The sequence below is a fragment of the Poecilia formosa genome, unplaced genomic scaffold (genome assembly GCF_000485575.1).
Source record: "Poecilia formosa unplaced genomic scaffold, Poecilia_formosa-5.1.2 Scaffold91, whole genome shotgun sequence".
In the NCBI taxonomy this organism is placed as follows: domain Eukaryota; kingdom Metazoa; phylum Chordata; class Actinopteri; order Cyprinodontiformes; family Poeciliidae; genus Poecilia; species Poecilia formosa.
Window position 1 is genome coordinate 1,206,774 of NW_006800030.1, and position 11,648 is coordinate 1,218,421.

At 38.6% G+C, this 11,648-nt stretch overlaps 1 protein-coding gene across 3 annotated transcripts in view; it reads right to left on the reverse strand.

The window, feature by feature from the left end:
• Window positions 1-4,221: 4,221 nt before the first annotated feature.
• lhx2b (LIM homeobox 2b) overlaps window positions 4,222-11,648 on the reverse strand; it is an 11,437-nt gene continuing 4,010 nt past the window's right edge. For all 3 annotated transcript variants that reach the window (XM_016674195.1, XM_007557751.2, XM_016674194.1), the window contains 2 exons: window positions 9,479-9,684; window positions 4,222-4,950 (listed from right to left, as the gene is read on the reverse strand). In XM_016674195.1, the coding sequence (XP_016529681.1) occupies window positions 4,660-4,950; window positions 9,479-9,684 (497 nt within the window). In that variant the 3' untranslated portion in view covers window positions 4,222-4,659. The remainder of the gene's footprint in view (window positions 4,951-9,478; window positions 9,685-11,648) is intronic.

The window sequence follows — 11,648 nt, forward strand, 5'->3', positions numbered from 1 at the left end:
CTTTTTGTCCGTTAAAATGTGAAGTTCAGGCTCTTAAGGTGGCGCCGTAAAATCCAAGCAATAACGTGACTTAGGTGTCTGTTGTCACCCATCGCCTCCACCTTTACTCGCACGCGGCGCTCCAGACATGCGCAGTGGTTTCCTCTGAGCGGGAGAAGATGTCTTTCTATTCGTCAGTAATATAATAGCGCTGCATAAATCATAAGATATGGCGACATGTAAAATAAGCAGCGTTTCGCTTTCACAGATGGTGGGGACTTAGTCCAATTTTTAGCGTCACTTCGAAGGAAAGGTTAAAGAAAGGTAAGATTTGTGGACGTGATGCTAGCAAAGCTAGCTGTACAGACTGAGACACACATGTTGCATCTGCCATGAAAAAAGTTGTCACTCATGCGCTGAATTATTGTGTGGAGGTGTTGACTGAGGTGTCGCAAATATGGAACAACGCTGTGACAAAAGTCTGCATTGATATGACATTCAGGAACGATCCGATTCTTCTGGACGGATCTTTGCTGATTAAATTTATTTCAGCTCTAAGTATTTAATATCTAGGTGTTTTATGGAATGTGGATCTTTTAGATCAATTTGAGAAGCAATTTTGATAGGTAAAACTTAATTTTTTTGTGTCATGTAGTGCGGGGTGCTGGTCTTGACTTGGTCTTGGGTAGGTTGTCTTGACTACAACTCTGCTACGTGGCTCCGAGTCCTCGGTTCCATGTCTTCCCCCACCCACCTTCTTTCCATCCCCTTTCTGTTGGATTTTTAAAAAAATAAATGCCACTAGTGGCAAAAAAAAGTGAAGTTCATGCTATGTTAGGACAGGAGACAAGATGTTTCCATCCCTGAAATTATGATGCATAGAATCACATATCTAAGTCTAAACTATGTTACAGAGAGTAAACACAATAAAAACATGCTTTATCTGTGGCATTGTTCATTAAAATGGCACATTTCTAATGTATTAAAATTAAATACGATCGGTTCACTTAATGATATTAGCGATCAGGTAATTCATTCAGTAAGTACTTTTACTTTTAATACTTAAGTATTTTTAAAAGCCAGTACTTTTTTACTTACTTAAGTAAAATGTTAATGTGGTAGTTTTACTCTTACTTGAGTACATTTTTGTCTGTGTATTTGTACTTTTACTTAAGTACATTTTTTAAGTACTTTCTCCACCACTGTGTAAAACTCATTAACCTACTTAACTGCTAAGTCAGGATGCCATACAACTGTTAACAACAAAGTGTATGAGGATCTACATCATGATTCTATGTTGCTGGAATCTTATGGTGTCTGACAGATATAGCCGTGAGTTCGTGCTAAGTGTATGACAATCTGACCTGACAGAACACCCGTTCTTTGTTCTTGTAATGCTCTGCGTACACTGCAGTAGCTATCATTATTTTATTTAATTATGTACGTTGATATTTTTTAAATTAACAAATAACTAAAACACAAGAACGAAAGAGCATGCAGAGCATGCACATTGCTCTTTGATTGTTTTTGTTCAGAGTGGCAGCTGTAATGTGTGCCATGGTGTCAGACTACCTGGGCTCATGTAACAGGAGAGAGGGTGAGAACAGTCACGGTGAGCACCTTGTGCTTGGTTACTTCTTGCTTGTTGCTCCTTGGTCAGTGTTCATAGTTGAGCGTTATTTACCATCCGGGCATTGCCTCAATTGCTATGTTTAATGGTGCAGAGAGTGGTGGTTTCTGACATGAGCAATATGGGCAAACGCCCAGGACGTTATCTTTCTAGGGATGGCACGAGACCACCGCAGATTGTAGCACAGAGACGGAATATTTAATATTGGTAAAATGTATTAAGTATTTAATATCTAGGTGTTTTTATGGAAATATGGATCTTTTAGATCAATTTGATTGGCAATTTTGATCACATTTTACATTTCATTGTGTCGTAGCGCAGGCCGCTGGTCTTGGTCTTGACTCGGTCTCGACTTCCCTCGGTCTTGGTCTTGACTTGGTCTTGGACCCTAAAAGTCTTGGTCTTATTTCGGTCTCGATACACTCTGGTCTTGGTCTTGTCTTGGTCTCGGGTTAGGTGGTCTTGACCACAACACTGCCAATCCAGAAGGAGAAGGTACGCTGGAGCTGATAGCACCAGTTTCTAACTCATGTTGTTTATAGTTGGCATTGGGATGAAATACTGCCTCAACTTTATTGTGGTGTGTTACAAAGACTTAAAGATGCTTTATTGTCACTTTAAACATCCATTTGTTATTTTCCAATTTGTTTTGATTTCTGCTAATAATGTTAGCTCCTGCTAATGGTGTTAGCTCTGTATACTATAGTAAAAGTTTGTTTGCTTGAACAGATATCTTGTGTATAGTGGGACATAAAACGTTGACGCAGTGTGCCTTAATCCAGATGTTTGGTAGACTGCCCTGTCAGGCGGCCTCATGCATTGTGCAGGTGATAAAATGGAGACCTCTACAGGTGAAACATTAGCCTGATAAAAAAAAACAGTCCCTTGTGGTACACTTTGCTTTGTCCAGAGGGTCTGGGCTCTTGGGTGTTAAGAAACAATTGCTTCCTGCAGGAGGTGACTGAAGTTTAAAATTTTACGCAATCTCTAACATTTGTCCGTAACGAATGTTCACCGTTAAGAAGCTTACTTTCCTGTGCTGTAAACAGCCATCCTCCACTGTAAACAGAGAAGTGCTGATCCCAACGCGGCGGATGTTAGTAGTAATTCAATATTTGGAAGTGTGCCCAAAAAAGAGTGAATAGTTTTGTTCAAGTTCTCTGCTGCCATTGCTAAAACTACATGAAGACTACAATTCTAAAACAGCGCAGAAAATTGACCACAACTCGTCCTGCTGTTCGTTGATTGGCCTGGAAAGAATCTGAGAAAACCCAGACTCTGTTGGAAGCAAGAATCATTTTTGAGCAGAATTGCACAAGAAAGCAATGGCCAGGCTTGTGAAAAATATAATAAGGATATATGTTTTTTAAGTCATTGGATTTTTACATTTCACAAATAACTTTTTTGTTAAAAGGAAAATTAAAAAATGTTTAGGCCACATATTGAGCTAATCACAGATCCCTTTAAGTATGAGTGATGTGTGTATCATTGTTTCTCTCTCTTAGCGATGTGTTGGCTCACGGAGTAATGGACCGACTACATGTCCAGGACAGATCACACTGTTCCTGTTGTCTGTAAGGACAGGCTCCAGAAGAGGTGCGACTTATTTTTTTTGTTATTTGATTATCAGTTACTGCCTAATCGATTACGGATGTTAGTTCATTGTTCCATAAACTATCTAAGAGTTCCTTCAGGTGGTAAAATATTTATTAGCTGTGACACAAAAACTAAAACTAGGTTTGGCTGGCCTGTCAGTTGAGCCAAATGGAGCATTTGTATAATGCAGAATTGAGTACATTTTCAGCAGTACAGACAGAGCATCAGCATGACTTAGCAGGAGATTAAGTAATGTGATGGTTGGGTCATTTCTGCATTTCAGTGTCACTTGTGTAGCGTCTGTGTGGTTTATTTGCTGCTAATGAGGTTTGACTCTACGAATACCACAGAATTTTTTGGACAGGTCCAAACAACCTGTAGCAAACTGGTTGACCTGAAGAAAACATAACAGCTGATATACTGGTTACTTCATATGATGCTTAGAAAAAGATCTTAGTCCATAAAAGCGTAGTCCATAAAAGCATGATATTTTTTGTCTTAACAGCAACCACTATAAAGTAAGTACTTCACCAGCAAATGAAGTAAAACAAATAACGTAAAGGTTTAATGTTCTAAAAGCTAATATTCTTATTATTCTTGTATCTTGGATTCTGTTAAACAAGTAACACCTGTAAATATGGATCTGGTTCATACAAATGTATCTAGCAACAGTCCTAATCAGTTTCAGTGCCTATAATTTTGCATCATATTTCTTCTAACAGCTACAGGATCTGAATAGTTTCTGATTCACTTTTATCAGATTATAGTTTCATTCTTAAATGGAATTAATTCTGGATAAATATTAATTTCCTAAACAATTTCCCTCCAGCGTATATTTTTCTTCAGATGAGAGGAATATTTATGCATTTATTCTGAGACACGTAAAAAACCGGAAGCCCACAAACACACAGAACTCATTTAACTCGTCCAGTTTCCTTAGAGACAGTCAGGTTCGACTGACTTCAGTCAACAAAAGTGGAGCTGATTGGAGTTAAAGGCACATGGCAGTCATAGAATATTTGAAACTGTATTTTAATCTCAGATTTCCAAACAATGGAAAAAAAAGACCTTTTACAGTCCTTCTAACAGTGACTCTTTTACAACATAAATACTGTCCTGAAAAACAAATTCCCCAAAAAATGAAAACATTTTTCCTCAGCAGTCTCTCTTTGTGAATATTGAAAAAAATTAATTGGTTCTCCTCAGTTCTCAACAAGACAACATCAAAATAACAACAACCATTCCATCAGTGAGGCCCAGCCACCTCACTAAGCAGATAGTCTCTAATGGAGTTCTTTTGTTTCCTTCATGGTTCTAATTCTTTTAAAGTTCTAAGGTGTTAACAGTGCTCAGTTTTAGATCCAGAAGGAGGACTTTTACAAGGATGTGGTAAAAGTCTGAGTGTGCAGGGAGAGGTGGTGATGATGAGGGGTGAGGGGCTAGTGCTCTGACCATCAGAAGAGGCTGGTCAGCGTTGTCTGTGATGGGCTCCGGCACTCGTGGACGTCCATACCGCCCGGCACCGACGTGAGTACAGAAGTGACAGTAGGCATGGTGGGGTTGGTTAAGTCTGTGAGGGTGGTGGGGGTGCTGGAGGGGCTCATGGAGGCGTTGGAGATCTCAGAGGCCGGGCCTGAGGGCGTCCCACCCTGGAGCGTGGAACCGTCGGACGCCTTGTCCACCCCGGTGCTCTCCTGCCGCAGCAGGTTCCTCCTGAACTTGGCCCGAGCGTTTTGGAACCAGACCTTCAAAAAAAAGAAGAAGAAAAAAAGAAGACATCTTGAATCAGAGTCAGTCCAAGATGGCTTGAGGCCCTAAACAGGATTTCATTTAACTACCCTCAACTGGCAAACATTTCTGTATTGTACATCTTACACAACCATCTTTACTGTACAACAACTAAATATTAGCAGTACAGTATTACATTAATTAATTTTATAACTGCTGCTTGAACCATTATATATTTATAGCAGCTGGAATAAACCTTCCACTGGGGTTTAATAAAATCTCAAACACTGCTAATATTTAAACGACACAATATTTTTCTTCAAAGGGAAGTCCAACTCATTTGATCAGCTACAGATTCAAATCTAAAATAATTGAACTTCCAAAAACATAACTATCAGGTTGATTGGTTTCTCTGAATTCTCCTTAGGTGTGTGTGTGTGTGTATGTATGTATGTGTGTGTGTGTGTGTGTGGGAATGGTTGTTTGTCCTGTCTGTCTCTGTGTTGCCATGCGATGGACTGGTGACCTGTCCAGGGTGACCCCGCCTCTCACCCGTTGACAGCTGGAGACCAGCACCCCTCCTGACTCCAATGGGATAACGGTGTAAGAAGATGGATGGATGGATGGATGGATGGATGGATGGATGGATGGATGGATGGATGGATGGATGGATGATTCAACTTCATTAAACAGGATAGAATGAACATAGATTTTTTATGACAATTGCTGTTTTTTATATAAGGTCTCCTTTAGAATTAGATAAATATAAAAACCACAAATTTTATATTTATCTGTAGATTGATTGAAGCTGTTCTGGAATATTAACACTGTTATATTACTACTATATTTGGAAAAACAAACTAATGAGGATTTTTTTTTAAGTATTAGCAGTTTGTTATGTTACATATACAGTAGACATAGAATTATACTTTGCCCTGGCAGATGTAGATTGAAAATCAAAATGTTTGTTTATGAGAAGGCATCACACACACATATCAAAATATAATAAAACAATTTAAAAGAAAGATCAATTAAATTACAATTTATCTGTTTTTACTTCCTTTTTTACAAGAATGTATTTATTCACACCCTCCTGGTGTGAATAACATCAAAAAGAATGTCAAGAAGAAAATACTCTTCTTGATATTATTTTTGATATGTTAAAGTTTATCCATTTTAAGGACTGTTTTGCATTAATAAGCACTTATTAAGACTCTTTGGGTTACTTTTAAAATGAGAAGAAATGAAAGTCCACTTCAAAGGTTGGAGAAGACCGTCAGCAGTCTTCCTGTGAGGTTCATGTCAGGGAATCATTGGCTTAGGGTTAAAAACAATTTAAAATGGCCTGTTCAGAAACCAAAAAGAAGAAAGTTAATTTGTTTAAACATCAGGTCTCTCTGACAGCCACCCGTTGGATTTAACACAGATTAAATGTGAAAAGTCCCAAGCCTGAGAAATGCAGAGCTTGCATTAGAACATGTTTATAAATGTATGAAAAAACTTAGCAGTAAACACCATAACTCACAAAATGCAGCAGGTCTACAATGTCCTATTTTCAATTCAACAAAAGACTTTAAGTAAAGATCCACTAGTGAATCACTCAGAAATCTGAATCAGACACGTTTTCCTCAACTGGTTGAACTAAAAAAATAAAACTGGCTGTAGATCTAAGGAAACGTTTTTCAGAATCTGATTTGGGAGGTCAGGTCTAAAACCAATGGAAATCGGTATCAATCAGAAAAGTCTGGTTAGTACAGCTACATGTTTCAGGTTTTCATCAAAAAGAAGAGCTTCTGTAAGATTTTACAACATGACTAAGTTTATCTCAATACAGAGAGCAAAGACCTCATGGTTAGAACTGTGGCGTCACACTGAAAAGGTCTTAGGTTCAAATCTCAGCTGGCAGGCGTGAAGTCTCCATGTTATCCGTCTGATTTGTTTCTCCCCAAATTCCGCTTAGTTTGAGTGGCCACTTTAAATCACCCTGGGGTTTGGCAGTGTGTGTGTCAGGGGTTAGGGTTAGCGGCCTGCGCAGAGTGTGTGCTGTCTTCTGCATCATGACTGGCATCACCGATCCCATCACTTCCTCCAGCCTCCTAACGCTCCAGCGTGGACAGGGTTAGGCAGGTACAGGAAGTGAAAGGATGGGATTTAGAAACCGCTTCTGTGTATCACAACACACAGCTTTGGCACAGTCTCATTCTGTGATTGCCTTTAGCTCACTCTTTTAGTTTTCTGGCTTGCTGCTTTGCTGCCATCGGTACAGAAAGCTTTTTAAACTCTAAAGAAAACTGAGAGTGAGAGGGAACAGTGTAAACATCGTAAAGCATTTTTCCTGAGAAAAGAACCTTCCATGTCTTTGGAGACAGAAACGGAAGAGAAATATTTTACATAAACTAATAAACCGATGTCTGCAATTCTGTTGTTCTTAACATATAGGACACTATCTTAAATAAATTTATGAAACCCAAAACAAAAGAATGTCATGATTACAGCTGCCACACCAAACAAGCTGAACAGGTGAGAAAATTTCACATGACTGATTCTATGCATCAGAATCATTTTTATACACATTTATAAACTACTGAATGCGTTATTATACTTTCAGTGTTTTTCTTTGTTAATTCATTCAGAAAATAAAACTACAAGTAAAAGAATTCCAAGAAGATCTGTGGAGGAAGTTTCCGTTTCCTCTGATTGGAGCCAGCAGTGAGCATAATATATTATATCTTTGTCTTTTTAAAGCCTATTTGCTGATGGTCTAACTGGAGTCCGGGATAAAAGCAAGCTTAAAAACACAAAGCTGCGCTGCTCTTGTGCTGTGTACTAAAGTTATAAAAAGGCTTTACGTTTCATGGCTAGTCTCAGGAAAAATACAGCCTCTTCTTTTATGTTTGGACATAAAAATCCAGAGCCCATGGCTTCCTTTATTCACCAATCCTGTGAGGAAATTCTAATTGACCCGTCCACAGTGTGTGGGCATAAAAGCAGCTGTGATTTCAGTTCTTAGTCTCATGTTTGCTATGCCGTTTTCGTGACGATTCCCAGGAATGACACTGGCCTCCAGCTCAGCACTGAAAACAGCCTCTACAAATTATTGTTTTTCTACACCAATTATTTGTAGTAATATCATATTAATAAAAAAATAATTGTAATAAAAAGCAGCGTGTGTGAGTGAGTGAGACAAAGTTGAGCACTGAGCCGAGTGTTGGAGCGTGTTAGCGACAGAATCATGACAGAGCCATGGGAACCGAGTGGCAGGAGAGGCTCTTCAACCGGAATAACAGGCAGGAAAACGCATCAAAGCAAAACGACTACAAGCTCTAATTAAGGCAGTAGAATATATTCCTTTTCCTTTTCACATTTTTCTTTTATTCACAACTCGTTTGTATTTCTTTCTTTCTCTTTCTCAGCTCCCCAGATAACATGTAGTACATGTCGTAGTGGAAATCAAACACCCTCTTGTGTCGTCTTTCCATATATCGAAGAACATTTTCCTCCCTGTCCTTCAGTCACCATCAGAGCATTATATCACTATCAGGACAGAGACGGAGCCTTCAGTCTGGGTAAGTAGACACACGATTAGCTTTCACCTTCCTAATTAATAAAACTGTAAATAAATCTTTTGCACTTCTATGATCATTCTTTCTTGCTCAGTGTTTAAGGTTTGGTTTGTTTTTTCAGAAAAATTCAGAAATAACTGATTACCAGCAATCACTTAATAATGTATTGATTTGACATGGAAATAAAGAAGAATTTGTAGTGAGTGTAAAGGGATTCTCTTATAGCCCTATTTTTGTTTATTTTGACACAGTCTTAAATTTAGTAATAGTCTTTAAACCAAAGACTAATTCAGTTTTATAGTCACAAATCCTTAACAAATCCTTCAAGTGCCAGAGAAAAGTCTGACTGTCCCGTTTGTCCCATTTATCAGTGTGACTAAAACCAGATGGAATCAGATTTCTACTTCTTCCAAAGTTTTTTTTTGTTTTTATTCATTTACAAAAAATTGAAAACATTTTATCATAGTTATCATTTTAGATGAGTTTTATTTAAATTTTCAGGCACGACTACAATATTTTGCTAACAAAACTCACCATTGTTCCATGTACCAGAGTCTCTTGGTTCCAGACAGTGTTGCCCTCCAAACATTCGACATACAATGGCTGTTTAAGGTCTGACGCTCGTTTTTATTTAGTGCAGATAAATGTTAAAATATGAACTTTTTTTAGCCCATTGGTCCCATCATATAAAGTTGTTTTTTTCTTGAGGTCGACCACTTTTTGTCTTTCACCTCTTAACCAGATTCAAATTGTTTAGACGGAGGATGATGCTGTCTTTCTGTCTATTCAAAGAAAATTCCTTCAGGGCAATGTTTCCTGTCATACGTGTGTATTTCTGGGAGATTTAGAGAGTCAACTTTGTAAAACAAACAAGAGTTTATAGAATGATGCTATGTATTTGTGAATCATGTCTGTGTGATGTTTCCTTCCTTGTTCAGTCACAGAATGTGTGAACCAAGATGTGAGAGGCTGCGAGGGTTACCTGTAAGACCCGCTTGGTGAGGCCCGTCTTCTGGGCAAGCTGCTTCAGGTCCTTGGCGTCTGGGTTGTGGTTAATGGCGAAGTAGGACTTCATGGTTCGCAGCTGGTGGTGCTTAAAGGATGTTCGCATCCGCTTGGTTTTCTGACTGGAGCTGTACTGAGAGTCCCGGTCTATGGACTCGCCGTCATTCTCATTACAGCTCAGAGCTGTGGGGAGCAAGGGTAAGAGGGCAGGTTGAGTCGGCTGAACAGCATCATCATTATCGTTTTTATTCCTCTGCTGCTTATTAGCTTGACCCTTTAGCATTTTTATGCCAAACTCTTGTCGAGTTCGAAATCTCACATGAACCTGGTAATCGAATAATACAAGCCTCGGTGTGCATAAGCAACTTTTTAGTGCATCAATACTTCTAATAAAAGAACAGATTCCAAATTTGTAAGGTATATTCTGTATATATATACATGGGTCGTATATATACATGTGTGCTTGCTCTATCAGATGAAAAAAATCTCAAAAATCTCTATGCCTCTAATATTAAAAAGTATGTTATCATCTTTATTTTTAGCATAATAAAAATGAAAATTTATTGCTGTTATTATTTCCCTGATTCATCACTTGAGTCTGATGTAAAGTGTGTCCCTTCCAGCTGTCGTTCACCTTCCCCACCTTGCCACACAGGCCACTGTGCCTCGTATCTCTGCCTCTTCATCCAGGAGAGAGGTGAAAACGTAGCCTGGCCAAGCACACCCGCTCCCAAACACACAGCAACCACTGAGACAACAGCACACATACAGTATATTCATCCCAGCCTGCAAATTTCTTGGCAATATTCAAGGTGTTGCCGCATGCATAACAGTTCAATATCGGAATGTTGTAAATGATGAATATGAAGTGAGTGAAAAGCACCAGAATAACACTTTACTTAATTAGCCCATACGCACCAGGCAGAACAAATGTTGTTTTCCAGCCAAAGCATATGCTGAGGCGCTTTAACAAACAAAACAGAACCAAAAAAAAGGGAGGAAAAAAACAGTCATCTTTATGCTGCTTTTCTACTAACTTCATGGTCCAGCAGCAGAATGCAGAGACAATGCTACCTGATGGAGCCCGCTGAGGGGGGTTGCCCCGTATTAGGGTTAGTCAGGTTAAGCTTTGCTGCTGTTTCTAGTAGGAAACAGGAGAGGGCGCACTACTTCTTCTTTCTCATTGCTCCTCGGTCATCTTAAAGCATAAGTTTGTTCCAAAGTTAAACAGGTTTGATTTGTTGTGCGAGTGGCTTAATGAAACAGAAATACACAGACACAATAAAAACAGTTGCTGCTTCCAAAGCAGGAGAAAACTGTCCACTTGTTGCAGCCTGTTTTTACTAAAACTGGCTGTCATGTTAAAACTCCTATGCACTCAAAGAGCAAAAATAAAATAATAATAAAAAAAACATGTCATTAATGCCGTAGTTTCGTTTTGTCTAACTCCAGATCTTGACACAAATGTTACACTTGTTCTGAAGATATAACAGTGAGGGACGCCAGAAAACGCTGCTGTTATGAGGTTAGCATGCTGCCTGCTCTCTCTTCCAGTGAATAACCCATCAAATCACATCGATCTGGCTGCTACACACCCATACTGGCCTTGTCCCAATGCAAAGAGGCTCCAGAAGTGGGTGTGTTTAGTGTGTGAGTGTGTGTGGTTGGGAACGGTTTAGGAGAAGGGGGATTTTAAGGGTCTGTAGATTTGGATAGAGTCTGACATGTGGAAAAGGGCAAATGCAAAAGAAGGAATCAAAGGGAAAAAAATAGAAATATAATTAAAACAAAAACACCTGAACAGAATGCATCTGTATGATGGAAAAAAGGACAAAACAGAAACTAAACATTTGCTGAGATTTAACTGATTGATTATTCATTGGAAAAAGTTGAACATACCTAGGTTTTACTTGTAAAATAATTTTAATACTCAAATTGACCAATTATATCACACTGCAAAAAGCAACTAAATAAAAATAGATTTCTCTGCACTTTTCTCCACAAATATAGATCAAGGATTTGTTTTTTTTTGGCTGCACACTTAGACCCAACTTTTAATTATTTTTTATTTAGATTTCATGCAGAGGGACAGGCATGCACAGCAGCTTTTTGTCTGTTTTTTTTATTTATTTTATTTATTTATTTAT